Source organism: Salvelinus sp. IW2-2015, linkage group LG28 (genome assembly GCF_002910315.2).
Source record: "Salvelinus sp. IW2-2015 linkage group LG28, ASM291031v2, whole genome shotgun sequence".
NCBI classification, from domain to species: domain Eukaryota; kingdom Metazoa; phylum Chordata; class Actinopteri; order Salmoniformes; family Salmonidae; genus Salvelinus; species Salvelinus sp. IW2-2015.
This window is the reverse complement of record NC_036868.1, coordinates 12426979-12453534: the sequence shown is the minus strand read 5'-3', so window position 1 is coordinate 12453534 and position 26556 is coordinate 12426979. Positions and strand designations below refer to the sequence as shown.

Here is a 26556-nt window from a genome sequence, read left to right as displayed (position 1 = left end):
AATGTTCATTTCTCTACCATAAGCCACCTCCAATGTGGTTTTGAGAATTTGGCAGTACGTCCAACCGGCTTCACAACCGCAGATGACACGTAATCACGCCAGCCCAGGACCTCCACATCAGTCTTCGTTAATTGCGGGATCCTTTGAGACCAGCCACCCAGACAGCTGATGAAACTGAGTATTTATGTCTGTAATAAAGCCATTTTGTGGGGAAAAACTCATTCTGATTGGCTGCGCCCCTGCCCAGTCATGTGAAATCCATAGATTAGGGCCTAATGGATTTATTTAAATTGACTGATTTCCTTATATGAACTGTAACTCAGTAAAATCATTGAAATTGTTGCATGTTGCATTTATATTATTGTTCAGTATAATTATACAAGTAGTGGGGTTGATATTGTTAGTGGCCTTGCCTGACCGAGCCAAAACATCTTCCAGACTTCCTCTGAACCCATTAGCTATTGCTGAGTAGTCACGGATTCCCCTGGTACCGCTGCTCATTCCGTGCACCAGCTCCGGAGGTCTACGTCACCGGCTTTCTAGGCATCACTGAACTGGATTCATTACCACCAACCCCAGACTGTTTTGTCTCATTACGCACACCTGGTTCCCATTCCCTGTGCCCTCTGTTCCCATGTCCGTTGGTCTTGTGCTTTGTTKTTTCGGCTTTCGTGCACTTGTTATTTCGGGTCTCATCCTGTGTAGTGTTATTATGGGTCTTGTCCCGTGTAATATTTAGAGTTTTAAACCTCGCTCTTTTGTTTGGGTTACATCCCTGTGTATTTTATATACGTGTTTGTTTTGGGCTTCGTCCCCGTGTATTTTATATACGTGTTTGTTTGGGTTACATCCCTGTGTATTTTATATACGTGTTTGTTTTGGGCTTCGTCTCCGTGTCATGGTCATGGCATGTTGTATTTTGGGTGGAGTACTAAAACCCCCCATTACGTATTCCTGCGCCTGTCTCCGATCCTTATACAACGTGACAAGGAGCTTTCCTGCCATCCACACAGTCATGACAACAGCCATACTCCCTTTGGTGTGGTGCTTTCTGGCATTGGCTCAGAGGATGAAACCATTATATACCACATCATAATACACAGCCTTAGGCAAATGTAGGGCCCAGTCAGTCATCACCCACATTGATCTGTGCCTCTGATTTTCTACTTTGAATGAACATAACGTTTGCCTACAGCAACAGTGCGTGTTTTCACGGAGCGTGTAATTTTGCCCATTCCATTATGAAAATGTGCCCTTTGACTACCTCGTATAACAGCATTATTTCAGATATTGTGACACAAGACCATAGGCTTTGTAAAAGAGGTTTCATTTAGAGAAGAAACAGATTTACAAGATTGTTTCTATGGCATAATGTGTGTTCAATATACAACAGCATGACATCAAGTCAATAGTGAATCTCATGATCAAACACTGATCTGCAAATTTATACCAATTCTTGACCATACAACAACAAACACGCATGCACACACACGGTGAGAAGTCACAAATAATATTCAGTACATTACATCGTTTCAAACATTGTTTCACTGTTACATTTTCGTTTTTTTCCCCGACTCATCATCCCAGTCTACACTCAGATCATCTTCATCAAAGTTGGAGGAGCTGAACATAGACAGGCCAGAGAAGAGGCCTTTAGAGCCCAGCTCAAAACACTTTCTCTTTTTAGGGTTAACAGCAGAATCTATAGCAGGGTTTTGGCCCTTACTGTTAAATGTCTGGAAGTCTTTGTCTCCACTAACTCTTGCCTCAGTCCTATCCTCTGTAGAGGCTTTAGCTTGCATCCCTGTCCTCTGCTGTATGCTGGTGATAGCTTGTGTCCATGTGTCCTGCTGCCCTGCTTTAAGCTCTATGGACGAGGTAACCTGAGCACCTGATGTAAGAGTTGTTATTAGGTTTGTAACTTCCTTGTCCTTTGTGGTTGTGAAGGAGAACCTGGAGAGTTTGGCCAGGGTAGAGGCCGCCACAGTGGGCTTTGGGTGGTCTGGCTGTAGTGGTGGAGGGTCTGTGGGGGTTGTGAATGTAGTTCTGTTCTCACCTGGAGCAATTCTGCTCAGCAACTGCTGGCGTTTCTGCTCTGTCCCATGATCCCCCCCATCACCACCTCCCTCCGCCGTGGGACCACTGACCTCTGGGTTCATGTCACGTGACACCTCAATGGGAAACTCTTTCTCCTCAGACTGAACCCTCAGCTTCTTGGCAGAACTGCTGCCCTCTGCTGGCTTGTCTTTGTAACACTGTTTCTCACTCTTTTTCTTTTCCGTTTTCTCTTTCTCTCTAGCTGAAGAAACTGTGTTATGGTTTTCTCTGTTATGCATCTTTGCTCTGCTAGGTGGACCTCTATTCTCTGTGTGAAAGTCTGAGCTGTCAGTATCTGGACAGAGAGGTTCAGTGTGGGTCATCTTCTCTCTGGGTTTAAATGTGAACCCTGTGAACTTAGAGTGCAGTTCTTCTCCCCCTGCCCCCACAGTACCAAAGAGGTCCTGGTCTCCAGACGGGAGGTTACAAGGGACATTGTTCTTTTTTGAGTTGCGTTTCTTCCCTGCTACAGGTGTGCTGTGGGAGGGCAGGGAGTCTGTGGAGAAGGCCTGCACCACATCTAGATGGTCTATGAGGTCTCTGCTGGTGCTGATGTTGCCTCCCACTTTGTCTCCCTGAAGGGGAACATGAGTCATTGCTCTGAGCCGTTTGTCTCGCAGCTTCTTGGACACCTTTTGTACCACAGAACAGGATCTGTCTTCCGCTGCTGCTGATGCTGTGCTTTTACTGCTCTCCTTACAGCTCTCTACCACCTCCTCCGCAGTTATACTGGGTGTCTTATCGCACACAGGTGCTCTCCCACTCTCCTTGTGTGCAGCACCGCTGTTGCCCGGCAACGACACAGCGGGGTGTTTTGGCAGGGTTCGGGCCTGCTTTGAGAAGGAGTTGTGGTTGTGTTGTGTGGATGTTGTGATGATCGGCGAGCTGGCATGTCCTCCCCCCACTGGGCCGGCCAGTGAGTGGAACCAGTCCAGTCCACTCTCTGAGTCTGTGGTGATGTCAGAGTGCCTTGGACCTCTTGTCTGAAATTTAGAACTCTTGTGATGATAACTGCTGCTCAGATCACTGTGCTGCTTTGCAGGCAGAGGAGAACCTTTTTCTGTTCCTTTAGGGGAGCCTGGTCCATTATTCTGCAGTCTAAAGAAAACACAATGACTCTTACATGAATGGGGTTGAACTCAGTATTTTCACTGGGCTAGGGTTTAGAGGTAATATGTTGGTGGGGGAGTTGTTATAAGTGAGATTTATTCTGATGGTGTAGAAGACAATAAGTTAGAGAATGCATTACTTATAAGCAATATTTACTTTTTGTCCTGTTCTACAAAGTTGAATCATCACAAACCTTGTTCTTTAAGATTTCACAAGTATAATGTCTCACCTTGAGAGCCTGTCCATCTCCTTGTAGAGGAGGTGAGGCATCTGGAGGCCCTCCAGAACAATTTGACACTGTGTCTGGTACTGCTGACTGGGGTTGTCAGGGAATGACGTGTGAAGAGCATTCACATCTCCCAGGAGAGCGCCCCCCTGAAACACGCACACACCTCACTGAAACTTCACCTTACATTTTGTATTATGTCATGTGTTTCAAGTCATGCTGAAGGCATTACAGTTTACATTCAATGTAACTGTAAAATGTAACATGTTATAAATTGAGTAGTTTGGGTGTTGGATTCTGATTGGCTGAAAAAGCATTTCAGTTGTGTGTGTATATGAGACAATATACCATGGGTATGATGCAAAAATACTTGTTTACTGTTCTATTTATGTTGGTAACCTGTTTATTATATCAATAAGAAACCTAAAGAGGTTTGTGGTATATGTCAAATATACCACAGCTAAGGGCTGTATCCAGGTACTCAGCCTCATGTCGTGCATAAGAACAGCCCGTAGTCGTGATATATTGGCCATTATAAACTGGGTGGTTCGAGCCCTGAATAGTGTTTGGCTGAAAGCCGTGGTATATCAGACCGTATACCATGGGTATGACAAAACATTTATTTTTACTCTTCTAATTACGTTGGTAACCAGTTTATTATAATAGCAATAAGGCATCTTGGGGGTTTGTGGAATATATACCACATCCCCTTGGGCCTTATTGCTTAAATATACCACATCCCCTTGGGCCTTATCGCTTAAATATACCACATCCCCTTGGGCCTTGTCGCTTAAATATACCACATCCCCTTGGGCCTTATTGCTTAAATATACCACATCCCCTTGGGCCTTATCGCTTAAATATACCACATCCCCTTGGGCCTTATTGCTTATTTCATGTTAGAATGTAAAAAGGTGTAGCTTCCTACCTGCATAGAGCACTCCATGACAGAGACAACAACAACAGCATCCTCCACAGTGACAGTGTCTCGAAACATCAACCTGGCGTGTGCTGCCAGGATCAAGACAAAGATCATGAGCTTCATGACCACATCATATCAACTATAGCATAAAACATTCACATAATAAATATGAGTTTGAACACTTTCAGTAACTACTAAACTCCTTAGTAACTAAACCAAACCCAAAGGAATTCCGAAGGAAAGACATTAGATGTGTAATGTAAAATGCTGTCCCACCCTCAGCAAGGCGGCTGAGGCTCTCCAGCATGCGGATAGTGGTGCGGGCTGCGTTCCTGCTGTCGCTCTGCCTCTGCAGCTGGTAGTAGCGGGACAGGATGGAGTTGGCCTCCTCAGACACATGCGGCTGCAGCCCCTTGATCAGGCAAAAGTAGGCCTTCATCTTCTCCATGCTCCACAAAGAATCCTCCGACTGACAGGGAACTCCTGAAGGGCAGATGAAGGTATTTGGTATTTTATTAGGATCCCAATTAGCGGTTGCGATAGTAGCAGCTACTCTTCCTGGGGTCCACAGAAAACATTCAATAATACAGAACATTAATAGACAAGAACCGCTCAAGGACAGAATTACATATATTTAAAACATCACAAATCAGTACATACACAAAATGTCTAGGTCAAACAGGGGAGGTGTTGTGAGTTGTTGTGAGGTGTTGCAAAACCAGGTTTGCTGTTCACTTGATCAATCTTTGATGGAAGGGAGTTCCATGCAATCCTGGCTCTATAAATACTGTATGTTTTCTTGAATTTGTTCTGGATTTGGGGACTGTGAAAAGACCCCTGGTGGCATGTCTGCTGGGGTAAGTTTGTGTATCAGTGCTGTGTGTAAGTTGACAATGCAAACAATTTGGAATTTTCAACACATCAATGTTTCTTATAAAAACAAGAAGTGATGCAGTCAGTCTCTCCTCTACTTTTAGCCAAGAGAGACTGGCATGCATAGTATTGATATTAGCCTTCTGATTAAAGTAATGAGCAAGATGCAGGGTTGTATTTATTATTTACCAGACAGAAGAAAACTAACTGAAACAGGATGGGACTACCTAAACTTGTCCAATAAGAATAGTTTTCTGTTGCAAAACGTTTTGTCATAATGAATAGGACCCAGCCTTCCGTAACCACAACTCTCTGAGTGATCGTCTTGATAACGACCTAGAGCACTAATTAAACTGGGACGATGCCACAGAGACTTTACATCATTGGCATTTTCATTCAACATAGCTCTCTTCCTTATGCAAATACTGTGGGAATTATATTATGCAAATGACCAAATGCTGTCTTTCTGGGGAGAGAAATTGACTTTTCTAATGAAGAGCCCAGAGGAGGTCTCAACTCTAATTTGCAGTGTAGCTTAACTCAGCAATATGATATCCCACTGATTCCTCAGATGACCTATGTAATTGGTGGATATCTCAGGCGCTAAGAGCAGGATTATTACACTCCACTTCTAGAGGACTGGGTTCTTTAATGACTGTTCTGTACTTCAACTGATCATATATATAATATGCCATTTAGCAGATGCTTTTATCCAAAGCGACATTCAGATGAATTCATGTCATTAATTGACCAGAGTCCTGTTTCTCCAGGGTCTGGACCAGTTTCTATCATTATGAAGCCAAAACGCAGTGTGGTCTAAAAACTGGTGGATGTGAACACACTAGCTCTTCAGAGCCTGTTCTCTCTCTCTCTATAAGGACTCTGTATAAACACCTTTGTTGTGCAGTATGAAGGAGGAGATGATGCGGTCCCACTCAGGGTTCTTGGTGTCCAGTAGGACCAGGACCAGGTCAAAGCGGCTGAGCAGGGGGCTGGCCAGGGCCACGTTGACCGACATAGGCACGTTTGGGTCGTACTGGCCCTTAGGGTTGGTGGCAGCCAAGATGGTGGTCCTGGTGTTCAGTTTACACACCATGCTGGGTGGGAGAGAGGGAAAGAGACCCCACAAAGTCAATGAAGGAAATAGAAAGATGCTTTATGCATGTCAGTCATTATGACCCTGCTTCAGCCCATACCAGAAGTGAGTGCAAGATAAGATTTTTCCTTACCCTGCCTTGGCCACACTGATGGTTTGCTGCTCCATGGCTTCGTGGATGCTGGTGCGGTCGTGCTCTTTGATGCTGTTGAACTCGTCGATACAACACAAGCCTCCATCAGACAGCACCAGTGCTCCTGCCTCTAGATGCCACTCCCCGGAGTCCTTCACTGCTGCCACCGTCAACCCTGACACACAACACATATTCCTTTTTTGACTAACATAAGTGGTTATTTCAGTGATTCCTTTAAGCAAAGTGAACTGTTTCAGATGAACCAGCAGAGGGCAGACAGACCTGCGGTAGTGGAGCCGATCCCAGCAGTGAGGACTGACCGGGGAGTGATCTTAGCAGCGTACTTCAGAAACTGAGACTTCCCTGTGCCTGGGTCTCCCACCAGCAGAAGATGAGACTCACCTAAACCAGAAACATATTACAAATCTAGAATCAGATATTAACATCGACACCAATAGAGTTGCAGTTTGTGAGGCATGTAAGAGAAATTGGTCCACATTTGGAACAAGGATACATACCTCTTACCTTCGTTCCAGAAGGATCTATTCTTTGCACCCCACCTGCTAACACCATGGCAACAGCTAACTTAACTACATACATTCCAAACACTTGTGGGCACATGCTCATGAGAATCTGGTTCCTGCCTTCAGAGAGAACATGGAAGAAGAACACCAATCAAATTCCATACATATTTCATGTGCATCTCATATAGTATTTATCATGTAATAATGACTATTAAATACATTAAAAAGTAGTATCTAAATCTGTATGGCAACAGTTTTAATTATGGGGATTGGGGAAGTATTACAGTCGAGTTATTATGTACCAGTTATAGGGTCATGTTTGTAATTGTCCCAGAACTCCTCAAACTCCTGCTGCATGTCCTCTAGGACCAGAGCTGCCATGGTCTGCTCATTGTTCACTTCAATGAAATTGGCTTTCAACACCAGATCCAATTCACAGCGTGCGTCGTCGTACAGGGGCTTCCATCGCTGACGAACTACTCCATACACTGTAACATCATCACCTGAAAAAATGTCATCACATATTGTGATATCCTAGAAATTCAGTCCCAACATTCAATGGGATGACACTAATCCCTTTAAAAACATTCATGTTCATCTACTGTGACTTCATCTTGGGTGAAAGACAATCATATGGTATTGTGATGTTATCACACACAACATGACACCACAATGTAACATCCGTACATCATACAGTATTATGACATCATTGGTAATACATCACAATGTGGAATTCCAATACTCAGTGATGTCACAATCTACCTAACGCATTGATGTCGCCCGCTGCAAAACAAATTCCCATAATACAGTATGACAATATCCTTTATGTAACAATCCCACTGTGATGTAATTTCCAATACATATGTCAACTGTGATATCATAGTGACAAATGACATCATAGTGACCAATGTTACCTGATTTACAGCTGTCTACCAGATCATCCTCCAAAATGACCACCATGGAGCGAGGAATACTGCCCACAGACAACCTCTGGGCCTGGGCACACAGAACAGCAGGGAAAGAGGGGTGCAGTTTGATCAAATATAGGCTTACAATGTGTTTGCAGATGTTATTCAAAAGGGTTAATGTGTAGACAATAATTAAAACAAACAGTACTAGAGCCCCTTAGCCCCAAGTCAGTCAGTCACCTGCTCCTGGATCTTAATCTCCTGGTAGTCCCTGCAGGCTGCCGGGGTGGAGCTGCCTGACAGGCAGGTGAACTTGTTGGAGTTACAGAGGTCCTGGTTGGGGCAGCTGATAGGGGGAACAAAGCTATAGTACTGCTCAAAGTCAGCCTGCAGGGAGAACACGTGACGGCACTTAGAGCACATGTAGTCCCTCTCGTACTCCAGAACCTTGGCCACACTGGTGCGGATTACCGTGCCCGTGACGGACAGGAAGTGACCAGCGTCCCGAGACTTGGGGATGTTCTCCCTGGTGAGCTCCGGACACACAGGAAGACCTGAGGCGTGATGACATACAGCAATGCAGAGGGATGTTAGGGTTATGGACATCAAACAGACCAAGGAGCACTGGACAAGACATCAAAACAATGATCAGAATTGACAACACGCTGTACCATCTTTCCTGGAACTCAAACAAAGTTCAGCATTCCTTGTCATGCTCAATATTAACCACCAGATGGGGMTCTCTACCCACTATTGTATTGAAGAGAGATGTATCGCATGCATCTTGCACTGTGTTGCATGAGTCAAATTAAACAAAAAAATATTAAATTATGAAAACATGCGTAGCCCATTACATAGCCTTACTGTAAATCTGTCAAGTTGCCTACAGTATTATATTGGATAAAAGTACCTAACGCAGAGAACTCTAAGAGGGCACGACAAAACCTATTCCCCCTCAGGAGACAGAGAAGATTTGGCCTGGGTCCTCAAATCCTCAATAAGTTCTACAGCTGCACCATCGAGAGCATTCAGACTGGTTGCATCACCACCTAGTATGGCAACTGCTCGGCCTTCGACCGCAAGGTGCTACAGAGGGTAGTGCGTACGGCCCAGTACATCACTGTGGGTCCAAGCTTCCTGCCATCCAGGACCTCTATACCAGGCGGTGTCAGAGGAAAGCCCTACAAATTGCCAAAGACTCCAGCCACCCTAGTCATAGACTGTTCTCTCTGCTACCGCACGGCAAGCGGTACCGAAGCACCAAGTCTAAGTCCAAAAGGCTTCTTAACAGCTTCTACCCCCAAGCCATAAGACTGCTGAACAGCTAATCAAATGGCTACCCAGACTATTTGCATTGACCCCCCCATTTTTTWTTTTTTTTTACACTGCTGCTACTCACTGTWTATTATCTATGCATAGTCACTTAACCTCTACCTACATGTACATATTACCTCAATTACCTCGACTAACCTGTGCCCCCGCACATTGACTCGGTACTGGTACCCCCTTTATATAGCCTCGTTATTGTTATTTTATTGTTGCGGTTTTATTTTATTTTTTACTTTAGTTTATTTCTTAAATATATTTTTCTCATCTCTTATTTTTCTAAAAACGGCATTGTTCGTTAAGGGCTTGTAAGTAAGCATTTCACAGTAAGGTCTACACCTTTTGTATTTGGCGCATGTGACATATAACATTTGATTTGATTTATGGGAGAAGCCTTCTTTGGTAACAGGTAGCTTTAGGCCTAAGCAGTGACCACTGAGAATCCATAGCAGACTTGTGAAGTCTTTTTTCCTGATAAATCTGTGGACTCGCAGACACTGTCAGTGTAAAATTTTATCCCATGAACTGATAGAATATAAACGTAAAATAGGCCTTTATGGATAAAATGCAATACTCCAGCCCACCAATGTTATCATGGATTAATAGGGGCTCCCGAGTGGTGCAGCAGTCTACATCTCAGCACAAATGGCGTCACGACAATCCCTGGTTCAAATCCAAGCTGTATCACATCCGCCGTGATTGGGAGTCCCATAGGGCGGCACACAATTGGCCCAGCATCGTCCAGGTTTGGCCATTGTAGGCCGTCATTGTAAATAAGAATGTGTTCTTAATGGACTTCCCTAGTTAAAAAAAAATAAAAAATAGAACATACACGACATGGCCAAAAGTATGTGGACATCTCGGTGTCCAGTAGGACCAGATGCTCGTCGAACAATAGGCCTGGCTCGCAGTTGGTGTTCAAATTCATCCCAAAGGTATTCGATCGGGTTGAGGGCAGGGCTTTGTGCATGCCAGTCAAGTTGTTCCACACCGATCTCAACAAACCATTTCCTCACTTTGTGCACGGGGGCACTGTCATGCTGAAACAGGAAAGGGCCTTCCCCAAACTGTTGCCAAGTTGGAAGCACAGAATCGTCTAGAATGTTATTGTATTCTGTAGCGTTAAGATTTCCCTTCATTGGAACTAAGAGGCCTAGACCGAACCATGAAAAACAGCCCTAGACCATTATTCCTCCTCCACCCAACTTAACAGTTGGCACAATGCATTGGGGCAGGTAGCGTTCTCCTGGCATCTGCCAAACCCAGATTTGTAGGACTGCCAGATGGTGAAGCGTGATTTAGCACTCCAGAGAACATGTTTCCACTGCTCCAGAGTCCAATGGCGGCGAGATTTACACCACTCCTGCCGACACTTGGTATTGCGAATGTTGACCTTAGGCTTGTGTGCGGCTGCTCAGCCATGGAAACCCATTTCATGAAGCTACCGACGAACAGTTATTGTACCGATGTTGCTTCCAGAGGCAGTTTGGAACTCAGTAGTGAGTGTTGCAACTGAGGACATATGATTTTTACGCTCTATGCGATTCAGCACTTGGCGGTCCCGTTCTGTGAGCTTGTGTGGCCTACCACTTCGCGGCTGAGCTGTTGTTGCTCCTTGACATTGCCACTTCACAATAACAGCACTTACAATTGACCGGGGCAGCTCTTGCATGGTAGAAATTTGACGAACTGACTTGTTGAAAAGGTGGCATCCTATGACGGTGCCACGTTGAAAGTCATTGAGCTCTTTAGTAAGGCCATTTTACTGCCAATGGAGATTGCATGTCTGTGTGCTTAATTTTATACACCTGTCAGCAATGGGTGTGGCTAAAATAGCCAAATCCACTAATTTGAAGGTGTGTTCACAAACTTTTGTATATATAGTGTATTATCCTCTCTCTCCATCTGGCATCTCAAACAACATTGACATTTTCCATCCACATCTTCAGAGTGGTTTTATGTGAAGCACTTTCCATTTTCTCATGAGTAGACAACTGAGTTTTAAGATGCAGCCCACATACAGCGGTCCTCTCCACAGAGAGACATTCTGAATTTCGAGCGAGCAACCTGTTGAAAATATTGAAGCATGTACTGGTCTGATCTTAAACATGGCCTTGTAGCAGTAACATTCCCCACCAGAACACACACAGCTGCATCACCAAGAGCCCTGCTGCTATTTGCTATGCCTTCTACATTCACGCCATGTAACCAACCAAGGAACAGCATACGAGTCGAGCACATCATCTGGCTATTTATAACACTGCTCTCTGTACTGGTGAGACTCCAGACTGCAGTACGCAATGGCTAAAGTAATTAGATGTGAAGGTTGAGCTACTTTGCAAGGCTGGCAGACAGACAAGGTCAATCATTACAGATTATTCCCATTTGACTATATGTCTATGCTCTTTTTTTATCATCTGCATATTAAAATCAAATCAGGCCAATCCATGTCAACCTGTTCCAGGTGTTAAACTAATGGTGACGGTAAAACTGTGGCAGCCTGGCAGATGTCGGAACCCATAGTGCGGCTGAGTTTTGGCAGCGTTTACACAGACAGACCAATTATGATCTTTAGCCCAATTATTGGCAAAAGAACTGATCTGATTGGTTAAAATACCAATTAGTCCAAAAAAATATAATGATCGGGCTGTCTGTGTAAACGCAGCCTTATTGCTCGAGACAGTGTACATAAGAAACCCTCATTGAGTAGCTAGTTTTCCTGGGCCCCATCTCAGGTAACCATGTGTCATCTCAGGAAGTCAATACTGGGCCTGCTGAGTGATATCTGGAATGGCTTGGGTTGTTGTTACACCACGCTGAGTCTCCTGTTTCAGTCTCTTACTGCCTACTGTTCTCCTGCATTTCAGGCAGACATTCTTCCCAAGTCAACAACCAGACAGATACCTACACGGAGACAAGATGTTCATAATGTTCTCAATAAATCCTGCTGGCCAGTGATGGGTATACTGTACTTCCTATTGTGATTATTATCATTATCAAGCTGCATCAAAAGGATGCTAATGTTTTCCACTGGACAAGTGATTCAGCTATCTATGATGAGGAGCTCTAATTGTGTCTGTCTCGATTTAAATGACTCTTCTGTTGCAGAGAGCAGACTGATGAGGTGAGCCTCCAGCAGAACAAATGAAATGAACACTGCGGCCTAAACCCCTCCAGACACTGTTTTAAATGGAGCTTTCAAGCATTGCAATTAGACAGGGAGGACAACCACCCACTAACTCACAAATATACAGTACCTGTCAAAAGTTTGGACACATGTACTCATTCAAGGGTTTTTCAATTTTCTACATGGTACAATAATAGTGAAGACATCAAAACTATGAAATAACACATGGAATCATGTAGTAACCAAAAAAGTGTTAAACAAATCAAAATATATTTTACATTTGAGATTCTTCAAAGTAGCTACCCTTTGCCTTGATGACAAACCAGCTTCACCTGGAATGCTTTTCCACCAGTCTTGAAGGAGTTCCCATATATACTCAGCACTTGGTGGCTGCTTTTCCTTCACTCTGTAGTCCAACTCATCCCAAACCATCTCAATTGGGTTGAGGTCGGGTGATTGTGGAGGCAGGTCATCTGATGCAGCACTCCATCACTCTCCTTCTTGTTCAAATAGCCCTTACACAGCCTGGAGGTGTGTTGGGCCACTGTCCTGTTGAAAAACAAATGATAGTCCCACTAAGCGCAAACCAGGTGGGATGGCTGCTGGTTAAGTGTGCCTTGAATTCAAAATAAATCACAGACAGTGTCACCAGCAAAGCCCCCCCCACACCATCACACTTCACGGTGGGAACCACACATGCAGAGATCATCCGTTCACCTACTCTACGTCTCACAAAGACACAGCGGTTGGAACCAAAAATCTCAAATTTGGACTCATTAGACCAAAGGAGAGATTTCCACCGGTCTAATGTCCATTGCTCGTGTTTCTTGGCCAAAGCAAGTCTCTACTTCTTATTGGTGTCCTTTAGAAGTGGTTTCTTTTGCAGCCATTTGACCATGAAGGCCTGATTCACGCAGTCTCCTCTGAACATTTGATGTTGAGATGTGTCTGTTACTTGAACTCCGTGAAACTTTTTTTTTTATAAAGCAAGGCTGGTATGAACTTATCCTCTGCAGCAGAGGTAACTCTGGGTCTTCCTTTCCTGTGGCGATCCTAATGAGAGCCAGTTTCATCATAGCACTTGATGGTTTGTGCGACTGCACTTGAAGAAACTTACAAAGTTCTTGAAATGTTTCGTACTGACCTTCATGTCTTAAAGCAATAATGGATTGTCGTTTCTCTTTGCTTATTTGAGCTGTTCTTGCCATAATATGGACTTGGTCTTTTACCAAATAAATATAAATAAATAAATACCTTGTAGGGGTGCTATACACAACTGATTGGCTCAAACGCATTAAGGAAATAAATTCCACAAATGAACTTTTAACAAGGCACACCTGTTAATTGTTTGGGAGAATGCAAAGAGTGGGCAAAGCTGTCATCAAGGCAAAGGCTGGCTACTTTGAAGAATCTCACGGCCTGTTCACCTCGCTATCGTCCAGAATSCAAGGTCAGTATAGGTGCATCAAAGCTGGAACCAAGAGACTGAAAAACAGCTTCTATCTTAAGGCCATCAGACTGTTAAATAGCCATCACTAACCGACTTCCACCCAGTTATGCATCCCTGCACCTTAGAGGCTGCTACCCTATATACATAGACATGGAATCACTGGCCACTTTAATAATGGAACTCTAGTCACTTTAATAATGTTTACATACTGCTTTACTCATCTCATATGTATATACTGTATTCTATTMAGTTTTTTTTWATTCAATGCCACTTCGACATTGTTCAATCTAATATTTATATATTTATTAATTCCATTCTTCTTGCTCTATTAGATACTACTGCACCGATGGAGMTAGGAACACAAGCATTTCGCTACACCTKCAATAACATCTGCTAAATATGTGTATGTGACCAATACAATTTGATTTGAAATATAAAATATATTTTGATTTGTTTAACACTTTTTTGGTTACTGCATGATTCCATGTGTTATTTCATAGTTTTGATGTCTTCACTATTATTCTACAATGTAGTAAAACATAGTAAAAATAAAGGAAAACCCTTGAATGAGTACGTGTGTCCAAACTTTTGACTGGTACTGTAGATCTCAGACGTTACATAAAGCTACATCAGCAGAGGGCCATAACTATGTATGAGGACAATTCATTCATAGAAGGGAGCAGAAAGAGCTCTCTCGTCTCTCATATTATTGACCTCTCTATGCACTTGTCTTCATGTAAATAAAGAGATTGGATAACTAATTAGAAATAATTATAGCAATAACTCCAATTTGCTCTATGATAGGCTAGGTGGAACGAATTTACAACATACTGCTTATCTTTTCAGATCTATACAAGTGCCTAGGAGGTAGGGGCTAGGCGTCGATTTGGAAGTGGGATAGAGCGTCTTACCTGTGATTCGGGCATGCAGGTGGTGTTTGACCTTGTGCCACCTTTGCTGTGTAGAGTTCTCTGACACTGTATTAGCGGCTCGGTGAAGGGTGGTGTCAAAGATGTTGATGACCTCGCTGGGGTAGGCGTTGAAGTAGTCGCCCACCTCCATGTTGGCTTCAAACAGTGTCATGGCGTTGATAACCACCGGGTAGTGGGCATCCTCATCAGGCTCCTGAAGGATCTGCAGGATGTCACTCCTGTGGTGCTCTGTCACATACCCCTCAAACACCTGCCCTATCATAGCTACCTGCTCTGGGTTGATCAACATCCTGGATCTGGAGGGGTGAATATGGTTTAGCTCATCTGTAGTGTCAGGCTTGTAAACTGAAGGTGACATTAATAGTAATGGCAAAGTCAGAGAGATTGACAAACAAAGAAGAATAGCAATTTAGTTGCAGAGGTGAAGTGGTGCTGACACTATTTTTGATAACTCAGGCTGGTGTAGTTATTAGAGCGTTGGACCAGTAACCGAAAGGTTGCTGGATCGAATCCCTGAGCTGACAATGTAAAAATCTGTCGTTCTGCCCCTGAGCAAGGGGGTTAACCTGTTTCCCTGGCACCGAAGACGTGGATGTCAATTTAAGGCTGCCCCCGCACCTCTCTGATTCACAGTGGTAGGGTTAAATGCGGAAGACACATTTCAGTTGAATGCATTTCCTTTATTAATAGTAGCTGCGGTCCATGCGTATGCGTCGGCTCTACTACGACAAAGATTTACGAGATACATTCGCTTCAGATCAGACGCACGCGTATGGACAAGACCTAGCATTTATGGAAAAATGTTTGTCATCCCTAACAACGTTTTTACTTTCGTGAGTAACTTAAGTATATTGAAGCCAGTACCTAAACAAAGTTGGAAAAAAATTGCTCTATGCCATAACGCGATGGCCCAGATCTGGTTGTTTGGCTAACGTCAGCTAGCTAACAGGGAGGCAAGTTTGACAACAGCTACACATGATTCCAAAATCTAAATGTAATATGTATTAGCAAACAATATAACTTTATACGTACCCTATTTTGAGTGTTTTAGTTTCTCTACAGCTAGAGATATCAACACAAGTCCCACGGACATACTAAGCACTTTGGTACTTCCCGCTGGATTCACACACTACTTCCACAGGGGGTGTTCAAACTATAATATTAAATAAACATCATATTACCCTGTCTTAAAATAGTCACCATGAATTAAATACATTTAAAAATCAACAATAATAGAATGGAAAACACGTGTCTTTCACAAAATGTGAAAAGGCTTTTATGGAAGGAACCCCCTATCTTCTCTCACTTGGTAGTGTCTCGCCTATAGCAAAATAAAGTGCGCAGCCGCAAGGTCTTTAGATGCACATGCCAGAGTAAGGAATGTCTCGAAGGGACGCAGCTAACGTTAAAAGTGACGTCAAAACTTGCATATTGCATTCGCGTCGGAGAGAATTTTGCATTTTAGATGCTATAACCTTAACCGAATTCTCATAATCTGCTACGCAAATTGCAGTGAGAAAGTCACTTCTGACATTAGCTGCATCCCGTTTAGTCAAAAACCAGTGGTGTAAAGTACTTAAGTAAAAAGTCCTACTTAAGTATTTTTTGGGGGTATATTTTTGGCAACTTTTACTTCACTACATTCCGAAAGAAAATAATGTACTTTTTATTCCATACATTTCCCTGACATTCAAAAGTACTCTATATTTTGACAGGAAAATCTTCAAATTTACACACTTATCAAGAGAACATCCATGGTCATCCCTACTGCCTCCGATTTGGTGGACTCATTAAACACATCCTTGTTTGTAAATTATGAGTGTTGGAGTGTGCCGCTAGCAATATATATATATTTTTATTATAATTTTTGATTGTGCCATCTGGTTTGCTTAATATAAGGAAATTGAAATTATTTATACTTTTACTTTTGATACTTAATTCTATTTACTTTTAATACTTAAGTATATTTCAAACCAAATACTTTGACTTACTCAAGTAGAAATTTACTGGGTGACTTTTAGTTGAGTCATTTTCTATTAAGTTATCTTTACTTTCACTCAAGTATGACAATTGAGTACTTTTTCTACCACTGGTCAAAACCGCCACAAGCAGGACCAGAGCCATTCAGTGCCCTCTACCGGCTCTGCCCACAGAGGTAAAACTCATGCATCACTTGAACACAGTTAATACCTGAACACAGTTAATACCTGTACATACTATGACCTAAAACATTGTGAAACACAATCATATAGTTATTTTTTTTTAAATCCATGAACCTTATTAAATATTTTCTGCTGAAGTTGGGATTCTATGGCACATAGTACTGTTTTGTAACAAATCATACATACATTGAAAGGCCCACATAATTGACAGCACACACATGAGTAAATGTCACAATAATCAGTATTTATTAGTTAAGCATCACAGTATAATATAAATATAAAATATGCAATTTATTTTTAAAATTGGTGAGACATCATTATATCTGTGTTGAGACAACCATACAAACAGTTTAGTTCTACCAAAATGTCTTATGCGGCTGTAACAAACTATCATTACAGTGCCATCCTAAAATAAGGTACAGAGAGAGGACAATTTACTGTATACTGTATTTAAAAAATGATAGCAGCATATGTACCACTCATTACAAACTGCAAAAAAGAAAAACGTCAAACATACTCATCGGCACTGTACAAACAAGGAACCCATTCACAGTGAAGTAATCAACAGAATGCAATGGAGTGGTTGATCATTAAATAATATATATATTTTTTAAAGTCTTTTTCGTTTCGTATGGTTGACATGCTCTCGAGTTGCAAAAATCAGAAGGTGAAGTACTGGGCGAACCATTCCTGGCGCTGGGGGTCGGGGGATCCTACGGGTGACTCCTCTGTCTCAGGAGGGCTACACAGGGGGGCACACACCACAACAGCAGCAAACAGTTATACAGGACATTATTGACTAAGAAATCCTTATTGCACCTCAGGGTTGAGAGTAGTTTTTATGCTTATGTTCTGTGTTTGAAGTCAGTGTAGTCATTCATCCAGTTCAGAGGATTTTATTGAGGCAGTATATCTATAGATTTGATTATCTGCTCTCGAGTGTAAATGCTTCCTCGAAAACAATAACATTTCTGTTGCAATAATCAGCCTTTAACCGTGTTAAGTTTGCTCATTTTTAAGAGAGCCTGTGGTTGTATTAACACAACAATTTCTGTTCTACATGATCATCCAACCATTGGGTTTAGTGAGATTGAATTACAACAAGACCATGTAGTTGTTCATCCTTGACTCAGGTCCTTAGGGGATTATGCTCTCTTGGTTATACAATGTGAATGCATCTATTAAAAATCCTGAATACCAAATAGTGTTTGTTCTCCTCATACTCTGTAGTTTCTGAAAAGCAAATCCAATGATAAGCCCAAGGAAAGAATGTTAGAGGGAAAATGTATTGAAAGACCACAAACTTGCCTATTGTGGTTTGTTCTATGCAGTCTACCCAAGATGTAACCTATTCAACCTAATGCATTTCACTGGGTTGCTGGCTTGACCATAGCCTTGGCATTGGAAATTCACAATAAACACCAACAAACCTCACTGTATTGTAATGTTACAGCTTTATTGCAAATAAAATAACCTTTGCTCTTTGCTTATAGCGCTGGATATCCTTCTGGTGCTTGTCTGGCTGACTGTCTGTCTGGATGACTTGCTGACTGACTGACTGACTGGTTGTCTGGTGTTTAGGCCCCTTCCTCAGTTTCTGTCCAGGGGTCTTAACCCGTTGACGGGCACCAGATGCCTCCTATCTAAGAAGGGCTTGACATCCGTGGGTCTGGAGAGCCAAAGGAGAGGAGAGGATGAGTGGGAGGAGAACTCTCAATGAAATGTCAGAACATACAGTTATAATGAGAAGGCCTCTCCTCTCAACAACGACAGTGCACAAAGGGTTCAAGATTAACATCTCTGTGATATATGACTCATAACTTCATATTGCAGTTAATATTTGAGAAACACAAAAGGCAAGGAAATTGCAATATTGGGTCTGATAAAGAACTATGTAACTTAAGACACTTTCAAGTTTCAATTTCCCACCATGGCTATTTCCACAGTTGTCATGTCAAATAACAACCTCTAAACTTAAAGGTTGGATTTTACTGAACAAAAATATAAACGCAACATGTAAAGTGTTGGTCCCATGTTTCATGAGCTGAAATAAAAGATCCCCAAAATCTTTACATCCCTGTTAGTGAGTTTTTCTCCTTTGCCAAGAGAATCCATCCAACTGACTGGTGTGGCATATAAAGAAGCTGATTAAACAGCATGATCATTACACAGGTGCACCTTGTGCTAGGGACAATAAAAGGCCACTCTAAAATGTGAAGTTTTGTCACAACACAATGGCACAGATGTCTCAAGTTGAGGGAGCGTGCAATTGGCATGCTGACTGCAGGAATGTCCACCTGAGCTGTTGCCAGATCATTTAATATACATTTTTCTACTATAAAACACCTCTAACATCGTTTTAGAGAATATGGCAGTACTCCCAACCAGCCTCACAACCGCAGACCACGTATAACCACGCCAGCCCAGGACCACCACATCCGGCTTTTTCACCTGCTGTATCATCTGAGACCAGCCACCCAGACAGCTGATTAAACTAATGAATATTTCTGTCCCCCCCCTTTTGTGGGGAAAAACTCATTCTGATTGGCTGGGCCTTGCTCCCCAGTGAGTGGGCCTTGCTCCCAAGTGGTTGGGCCTATGCCCTCCCAGGCCCACTCATGGCTGCACCCCTGCCCAGTCATGGGAAATCAATAAATTAGGGCCTAATGAATTCATTTCAATGGATCACTAGTCACTTCGGATCACTAGTCACCTTAAACAATGCCACTTTAATAATGTTAACATATCTTACACTACCCATCTCATATGTAAACTCAGCAACAACAAAAAAGAAACATACCTTTTTCAGGACCCTGTCTTTCAAAGATAATTCGTAAAAATCCAAATAACTTCACAGATCTTCATTGTAAAGGGTTAAAACACTGTTTCCCATGCTTGTTCAGTGAACCATAAACAATTAATGAACATGTTCCTGAGGAACGGTCGTTAAGACACGAACAGCTTACAGACGGTAGGCAATTAACATTTACATTTAAGTCATTTAGCAGACGCTCTTATCCAGAGCGACTTACAAATTGGTGCATTCACCTTATGACATCCAGTGGAACAGCCACTTTACAATTAAGGTCACAATTATGAAAACCTAGGACACTAAAGAGGCCTTTCTACTGACTCTGAAAAACACCAAAAGAAAGATGCCCAGGGTCCCTGCTCATCTGTGTGAACGTGCCTTAGGCATGCTGCAAGGAGGCATGAGGACTGCAGATGGGGCCAGGGCAATAAATTGCAATGTCCGTACTGTGAGGACAGCGTTACAGGGAGACAGGACGGACAGCTGATTGTCCTCGCAGTGGCAGAACACGTGTAACAACACCTGCACAGGATCGGTACAACCGAACATCACGCCTGCGGGACAGGTACAGGACGGCAACAACAACTGCCCGAGTTACACCAGGAACGCACAATCGCTCCATCAGTGCTCAGACTGTCCGCAATAGGCTGAGAGAGGCTGGACTGAGGGCTTGTAGGCCTGTTGTAAGGCAGGTCCTCACCAGACATCACCGGCAACAACGTTGCCTATGGGCACAAGCCCACCGTCGCTTGACCAGAGAAGACTGGCAAAAAGTGCTATTCTCCGACGAGTCACGGTTTTGTCTCACCTGGGGTGATGGTCAGATTCGCCTTTATCGTCGAAGGAATGAGTGTTACACCGAGGCCTGTACTCTGGAGCGGGATCGATTTAGAGGTGGAGGGTACGTCATGGTCTGGGGCGGTGTGTCACAGCATCATCGGACTGAGCTTGTTGTCATTGCAGGTAATCTCAATGCTGTGTTACAGGGAAGACATCCTCCTCCCTCATGTGGTACCCTTCCTGCAGGCTCATCCTGACATGACCCTCCAGCATAACAATGCCACCAGCCATACTGCTCGTTCTGTGCGTGATTCAGTGTCCTGCCATGGCCAGCGAAGAGCCCGGATCTCAATCCCATTGAGCACGTCTGGGTCCTGTTGGATTGGAGGGTGAGGGCATTCCCCCCAGAAATGTCCGGAAACTTGCAGGTGCCTTGGCGGAAGAGTGGGGTAACATCTCACAGCAAGAACTGGCAGATCTGGTGCAGTCCATGAGGAGGAGATGCACTGCAGTACTTAATGCAGCTGGTGGCCACACCAGATACTGACTGTTACTTTTGATTTTGACCCCCGTTTGTTCAGGGACACATTATTCCATTTCTGTTAGTCACATGTCTGTGGAACTTCTTCAGTTTATGTCTCAGTTGTTGAATCTTATGTTCATACAAATATTTACACATGTTAAGTTTGCTGAAAATAAACGCAGTTGACAGTGATAGGACATTTCTTTTTTTGCTGAGTTTATATACTGTACCTTATACCATCTATTGCACCTTGCCTATGACGCTCGGCCATCGCTCATCCATATATGTACATATTCTTATTCACCCCTTTAGATTTGTGTGTATTAGGTAGTTGTTGGGAATTGTTAGATTACTTAGATTTTACTGTACTGTCGGAAATAGAAGCACAAGCATTTCGCTACACTTGCATTAACATCTGCTAACCATGTGTATGTGACCAATACAATTTGTTTAGATTTTGATTTGATTTCATTATATGAACTGTAAAACTATTGAAATTGTTGCATGTTGCATTTATATTTTTGTTCAGTATATTATCATGACCAGATGATACAAGACAAATTATTAAACACAGTCTGCACTCGGTACTCATTCTGCACTGCACAAACTGTACTGCTCTGACTGAGCTAAACATGTCTGAAGTTTTCAATTAACGACAGGTGGCCTCTTCATCCTGTGCAGAACTGTTTATGTCTCTGAAAACTATCCTAAAATATCTCCTCTGCAATCATTCTCTCCTCAGTCTCAGTAGTCTCCTTTGCAGCAAATCCAACGTAATGCTGAATTGAACATGCATTCTGGTCTGTTAATCACCAACTCCAGATCTAGGGAACACCTGGGCTGAGACAGACAGGGCTGACTTCAACAACATCAGAAGCTAAAAGCAGAGAAATAGCATAAGCATGCATACTAGTGTTTTCCATAGAGAAAACTAAATTAGGTATGCAAATGTATATGTATGCAATTTCTATTGGTACAAATTTGCTGGTGAGCTGAATTAAGAAGTCTTATTGATCTAGGCATCTTCTCCAAGTACTAAAAAACATTTGTATTCTGGTATAGGCCTCCTGAATCGAAATAGGGCAGCATTTAAAGGACACTGCATGCACAGAGATTGAAGCAGCTTTATATCATCTGAAAACAGATGTATAATACAGAGCATCATAAGTGTGGTATGTGCTGCAGTGGAGAGGTACTGTATGTTGGGGTGCATTTGTTTCTTAGTGGAAACAGGGTCACCTTGACAGGGGCTGAGACAGACAGGCCGTGTGTGTGATGCAGTGATGGGAGAGTCCCATGACAATGGAGGGCAGCCCCGCACAAATCTGCCACGCTGACTCATCTGCAACTTACTTACATACAGAGCAGCATGCAGCAAGAGGAACCCAAAGCACAGAGAGGCACACAGATAGATAACAAGTGCATCAATAGGCAGAAACCTAAGTACCGGACGAGTGCAGACACACAAGCTAGTACAACACATGCACAAGAGAGAATTACATTCACATGTGTGTTTGTTACACATGTGCAGAATGATAGCTGGAAACACAACGAGCAAAGCAATGCCAAGGCACGAGAGAGAGAGGGGTTTGTTGATGAGAAGACTGTTGTTGTTGTTATCGAAGGCTTCACACATCACCACACAGAACTGTACATGGTGAAAAAAAACCATCAACAATCTATTTACACAATCAGATTTTCCACATATACAAATCAAACAATTGCACATCAATGTGGACAACAAAGTGCAGTAAGTGCAGCATGCCTGGAGGCCGATGAGGATGAGGTGGTTTAACAGAACAACAACACATCACTCAATGAGAAAAATACAAAGACACAAAGAGACGCAACTGCTAGCAGGAACACTTATGCTAACATGTTAAGAGTGACGGTGGGGTGTACACATGCTCCTTTTGCATTCCAATGCCATTTTCAAAGTCTCATGTATTGCATGGGGCTTTAGAATAATATAGTAAAGTGTTCATACATCTCCTGGAGTGTGTGTAGGTTCAGATGGAATATCCCTTTGTGTGTTTGAAAAGAAACCGTCAAGTAAAGCCAATAACTTCCTGATATACAATAAAGATAAGTTGACAAAGAAGTGGGGGGAGTAATTGTGGGAGCTCTCCCTCTCTCCGAAAGCCAAATCTCTGGGGACACAATCAAAGCCTCGCAAAAACTGCAGGCAAAGACAAAAGCCATCATGTCCTTCAAATAGAATAGCAATCAAGAGGGAATCCTGGGATGAACCCCTCAGCCTGTTGGCAACAGGCAGCAGGCAACTTAATCTATTATTCAAGGTAATTACACTTTCAGACTGGAGTGTTTTTTAGATTTTTTAAAAACCGTAATTCCTGATTTGACGCTGTTCTGTTTCATCAGAGCGAAGTCTAAGAGAGAGGGGGGAAGAACATCAACATCCTCCAGTGAGGGTAACATTGAGAAGTTTCTTTCAAAGACTGAAGCCCATCAGAAAGGGATATGGCAGCTGACTGGAGAGGTTTGTATGAAAGCCGCCAATCTGCAGCTGTATGGGCCGAGGGTCAGGGCAATGTCTGTGTGTCAGTGTGCTTGACCCTGGGCCTGCCCATGGCGCAGACCGAGGCGTCAGCGGCGAGGGAGGGGCGGCGCTCACCTCATGAATTTCTTGGGCTCTGTCGGAGGGGTCGGTGGGGGCAGAGGTTTGCTAGTGTTGAGSTCAAGGTGGTGAATGGGGGAGTTGGGGATAGGCTCTAAGCGGTTGGGCTGGGGTTGCCCGCTCCCCGTCCCTGTTCCTGTCGCCTCCAGAGCCCTGAGGTTTGGAGAGCTGCTGAATCGGTTTGCTGATTTGTCATTCTTTCTCTTTTGCTACACAGAGGGACAAAAACACAAAGAAACGGAAATAGGGAGAACTAGTCCAATGAAAAAAAAAACTTGTGTATATACTGTATATTTATACATCTATATATTTCTCATTCTCAGAGGATTTATGTGGATGGAGGCTTTCTGAAGGTCAAGCTCGTACCACTCAACTAGCGAAGGAACAGTCGCTCTAATATGCTAATTAAGATGAGAAAAAAGTATCACATGAAGAGGCTACAGAAAGTTCACACTAACAAAGAATGGCTTGGAAAGCAAAGGAGAACTGGATGCCTGAACAGTGAGATAACAGACACACACACTGACTACCCCCCCCCCTCCCCACACACACACACACACACAMAMACAMAYRYACACACACACACAMACWMWAWKKWACAMWMAMMCAWAATATCGGAAGTTATAGAACTTGAAATGGARTCAACAGTTACATATTGACCATGCAGAGTGATCCATTCAACTGGGAGACAGGGGGTTGCTGCATTTACATTGGAATGGGACACAACTTCTCTCCACTAAGGGATGGAATGGTTCCAATGGAAATCAAGACTAAGGATATGTGGAAAGGCAACTTAAAATCTCCACTTCAACCATTTTCTACAATGAGGTACAGGCTAGTGGTTTAGGCTTGTAACGATCGGGATGGTTCCCTAAGGGTTTCAAATTGTCACCTGACGCTTTTGGTCTTCACAAAGAGTCAAAGATTAGTTCAGATAAGCTATATGGCTCTAATCAACTGGCAGAGTATATACTATAAGACGAGGTAATGCACATGGTCAGTGGTAGTCCCCTGTCTGTCTGTCTGTCTGTGTGTGGTGTGTTAGTGTGCAGCGGTCAGCTCACCTTGATGAGGGGATTTATTACTCCCACGTTGGGACTGGTGTTGAACACTTTGTTGAAGTTGGTCTCTCTGTTCACCAATTCCAGCTGGTAGAACTTTTTGTCATCCTGCACGTCAACAGAAAGACTTCAGTTAGGTCATGGTGCTCTGGGTTATTGATGGAGCATCTCACACCTCACACTCTAATTAAATGTCATTCGTGGGCTTAAATACCAGTACCGTGTGACACAACCCGCAAAAGTCACAGGGTTTCTAGCCAAGCTCTAGTGCTATAGATACAGTATACTGAATAGCGGTCTACAATACATTGTTGGGACTCAATGGCTGTAAAATACCGGAGTCTACTGCTGCTGAATGAGAAATCTTAATCACGCAAGGCAACAGCACTCCGTAGTCTGGTCTACTATTGATTGGAGGTAGACAGGCATGCAGGCTCCATGTCTAGGATTGTTGGGTAAAACCACACAAGGGCATCCTGTAAGCCATCTTGTACTGTGTACATACACTTACCACCAGCTTCTTGACGAGGGACTCCCTCTCAGTCACCATGTCCTTTAGCTCAGCGATCACCTGCAAGTCCTCAGGCCGGCTCTCCCTGTTCCGGAACTTATCCTCCGTGCCCTCCAACCTGGGGAGAGGAGGGGGGCAATTAGGGCTCTGACATATCACAGTTTCCTCACAACACAGTGTGAAACAGGTAACATTGTGGAAACAACGTTTTGTTTGTGTAACATGATGATCAAAGTGCCTTGGATCAGCATGGGGATATGAGCATACACTGAGGGAGCATGTTTTGAAAGCTTCCCTTCCATCATCTGCAGATCAATACTAAAGCATTAGCTCTTAACTCTCCTACCTTTAATCTCAGAATCAGAAAGCCTATTAGTGCTTGTGTATTACTATGATCAAAACACGAGAAACATTACATGTTGTTCTGAATTCCAATTAAACTTCTCAACAAATAACGAGCGCTCTTTAGAAGAGTACTTATCAGTGATCAAAGCCATCTGCCTCTCCACAGTTTGTGCTGCCTCTAATTTGAGATTGATGACTTTAATATGCCGAGATATTCCTCGTGCTCGAAACAAGCATCCATCATGTCGAGTTTGGCATGACGTCCTCACCACTACAGATGTGGAATGACAAGTGATACCAAACTCTCCATCAAACTCAGACGCAAGATAGGGACAGGAACACGCTTGAATTAGAGAGGGAGCGTATTGGATATCATGATAACTGCTTCTGTCACGCTGCTATGCATCAGCGATCCGTTCATTTGTTGCTTAATTGACAGAAACAGCATCTACTACACTTTACTTCAGTGTCACGTTTCACTACAGACTCATCTGCATCCCTACACATGCTCCAAACATAAACAATGTGAAACCAACATGTTGCTGCAATGCAGCCTGGGAGGCTGGTGCTGGCTTGCTTTTTTTAATAAATATCGTTATCAGTGTTGGGGAAGCTATTCTGAAAATATAGTTTACCAAACTACCAATTACTTCACAGTGAAAGATGTTAGCTACACTAAAGCTACCCTTAAGAAAACATAGTTGACTTAACTAAAGTTACTATGAAAAAGTAGTTCGCTACATCCAAACTACTGCGTGATAAATTATCATATCTAAATCTGATGTCATAGACTACAAATTGCAAGAACAGATCACTCTGGAGTCAATTGTTAATAGAATGTGTAATTTATCTTATTTAACACAAAAACAATGTTTCAAGTGAGAATTAGGCAGGGCTGATCCCGAAAAAGAAAGGAAAGTATTGCTTACTTCACCCATATTTTATTTTAGACAAAAAAGTAGTGTGTAGTTCCAGTAGTTAGCTACACCGCTACATGGTA

General features: G+C 43.0%; 2 protein-coding genes across 7 annotated transcripts in view; both read right to left on the bottom strand.

The window, feature by feature from the left end:
• Positions 1 to 1308: 1308 nt before the first annotated feature.
• Positions 1309 to 16058, bottom strand: mcm9 (minichromosome maintenance 9 homologous recombination repair factor). 2 transcript variants are annotated; one of them, XM_023974393.2, is made up of 13 exons: positions 15757 to 16058; positions 14704 to 15020; positions 8130 to 8443; positions 7896 to 7977; positions 7284 to 7484; positions 6976 to 7101; positions 6740 to 6859; positions 6458 to 6632; positions 6123 to 6325; positions 4632 to 4838; positions 4362 to 4444; positions 3437 to 3582; positions 1309 to 3195 (listed from the first exon to the last, which is right to left on the bottom strand). In XM_023974393.2, exons 2-13 carry the CDS (start codon positions 15011 to 15013, stop codon positions 1551 to 1553), a joined length of 3612 nt encoding a protein of 1203 aa, XP_023830161.1. In that variant the 5' UTR covers positions 15014 to 15020; positions 15757 to 16058; the 3' UTR covers positions 1309 to 1550. The 2 variants fall into 2 exon arrangements, with proteins under 2 accessions (XP_023830161.1, XP_023830160.1); XM_023974392.1 differs by lacking the exon at positions 15757 to 16058 and having other exon boundaries at positions 14704 to 15745.
• Positions 16059 to 17109: 1051 nt separating this feature from the next.
• Positions 17110 to 26556, bottom strand: part of fam184ab (family with sequence similarity 184 member Ab) — a 100059-nt gene continuing 90612 nt past the window's right edge. The window contains exons 15-18 of one of the 5 annotated variants that reach the window (XM_023974183.2): positions 25206 to 25329; positions 24704 to 24808; positions 23637 to 23848; positions 17110 to 18555 (exon numbers count right to left, since the gene is read on the bottom strand). In XM_023974183.2, the coding sequence (XP_023829951.1) occupies positions 18477 to 18555; positions 23637 to 23848; positions 24704 to 24808; positions 25206 to 25329 (520 nt within the window). In that variant the 3' untranslated portion in view covers positions 17110 to 18476. The remainder of the gene's footprint in view (positions 18556 to 23636; positions 23849 to 24703; positions 24809 to 25205; positions 25330 to 26556) is intronic. The other 4 variants (XM_023974184.1, XM_023974182.1, XM_023974185.2 and 1 more) reach the window with 4 other exon arrangements.